The following is a 1,398-nucleotide window of genomic DNA, read 5'->3' as shown; positions in this document are numbered from 1 at the left end:
TGGCCCATTGCTCCATTAGAACAGACCTGTTCGGCCCATTCCACCATAGGAACAAGTTTGGGGAGGCTGTGATAAATCCTGAGCGACAGATGTGTCGCATTGACTGCACGCTAACAGAACAGAGGGTCGTGGATAAAAAACTGGTGCCTATTAAAAACTGATCCGTACCATGGATCAGGTTTTGATGTCTAGTGTGAACCGGGGCTAAGGGCTGAATGTTTCAGCAGGTCAAGAATGCTATTCAAGCAAAATGCCTCATCACACCTCCACTTCCACAACCTGCTGCACCTCCAGTAATGGGCCCACCACACCTCTGGCCACACCCCCTACTCCAGCTCCAGTCATGCCTCAACACACCTCCCCAACCTGCCACACCTCCAGTAATGTGCCCACCACACCTCTGGCCACACCCCCTGCTCCAGCTCCAGTCATGCCTCATCACACCACCACTTCCACAACCTGCAGCATCTCCAGTAATGGGCACGCCACACCTCTGGTCACACCCCCTGCTCCAGCTCCAGTCATGCCTCATTACACATCCATAACCTGCCACACCTCCAGTAATGTGCCCACCACACCTCTGGCCACACCCCCTGCTCCAGCTCCAGTCATGCCTCATTACACCTCCACAACCTGCCACACCTCCAGTAATGGGCCAGCCACACCTCTGGTCACGCTCCCTGCTCCAGCTCCAGTCATGCCTTATCACACCACCACTTCCACAACCTGCAGCATCTCCAGTAATGGGCACGCCACACCTCTGGTCACACCCCCCTGCTCCAGCTCCAGTCATGCCTCATCACACATCCATAACCTGCCACACCTCCAGTAATGGGCCCACCACACCTCTGGTCACACCCCCTGCTCCAGCACCAGTCATGCCTCATCACACCTTCACTTCCATAACCTGCAGCATCTCCATTAATGGGCCCACCACACCTCTGGCCACACCCCCTGCTCCAGCACCAGTCATGCCTCATCACACCTCCACTTCCACAACCTGCCACACCTCCAGTAATGGGCTCACCACACCTCTGGTCACACCCCCTGCTCCAGCCTAAAAATGGGTGTGGCCACGCACCAGATTGTGGATGTGGTTATGGGTGGAGCCAAATTTACACAAACTTAACAGTGGTGTAAGTAGGCCTGCCCAGCGAATTGTTGAATGAAGCCCCCTCTCCATTATTACAGAAATAAATACATAGCATATTACATACTGTAAATAGGCAGTGTCACTTTAACATAACTAGGCAGAGATACATGGCTTCTGTGCTGCTGGCTAGTCTGGCTTTCTGACTGCTGGGTGGGCTGGCCTGCTTCCAGCTTATCTGACAGTCCCCCCATAGCATTCCCTGGCCTTCTAGTGGACCCCCTCCCATGCTCCTACGGGTCTCCCAT

General features: G+C 54.4%; 1 protein-coding gene across 1 annotated transcript; it reads left to right on the top strand.

Moving 5' to 3' along the window:
• The first annotated feature begins 250 nt into the window (after nucleotides 1–250).
• LOC137519302 (platelet glycoprotein Ib alpha chain-like) lies at nucleotides 251–832 on the top strand. Its single transcript, XM_068238248.1, has one exon. It carries the CDS (start codon nucleotides 251–253, stop codon nucleotides 830–832), a length of 582 nt encoding a protein of 193 aa, XP_068094349.1.
• The last annotated feature ends 566 nt before the right edge of the window (nucleotides 833–1,398 follow it).

The sequence above is a fragment of the Hyperolius riggenbachi genome, chromosome 5, assembly GCF_040937935.1.
Source record: "Hyperolius riggenbachi isolate aHypRig1 chromosome 5, aHypRig1.pri, whole genome shotgun sequence".
In the NCBI taxonomy this organism is placed as follows: domain Eukaryota; kingdom Metazoa; phylum Chordata; class Amphibia; order Anura; family Hyperoliidae; genus Hyperolius; species Hyperolius riggenbachi.
Note: the sequence above shows the minus strand (reverse complement) of the source record. Positions and strands in the feature narration are given on the sequence as shown.

Coding starts and splice junctions, on each gene's coding strand:
- LOC137519302 (XM_068238248.1), top strand. CDS start 251: ATGCCTCATCACACCTCCACTTCCACAACCTGCTGCACCTCCAGTAAT.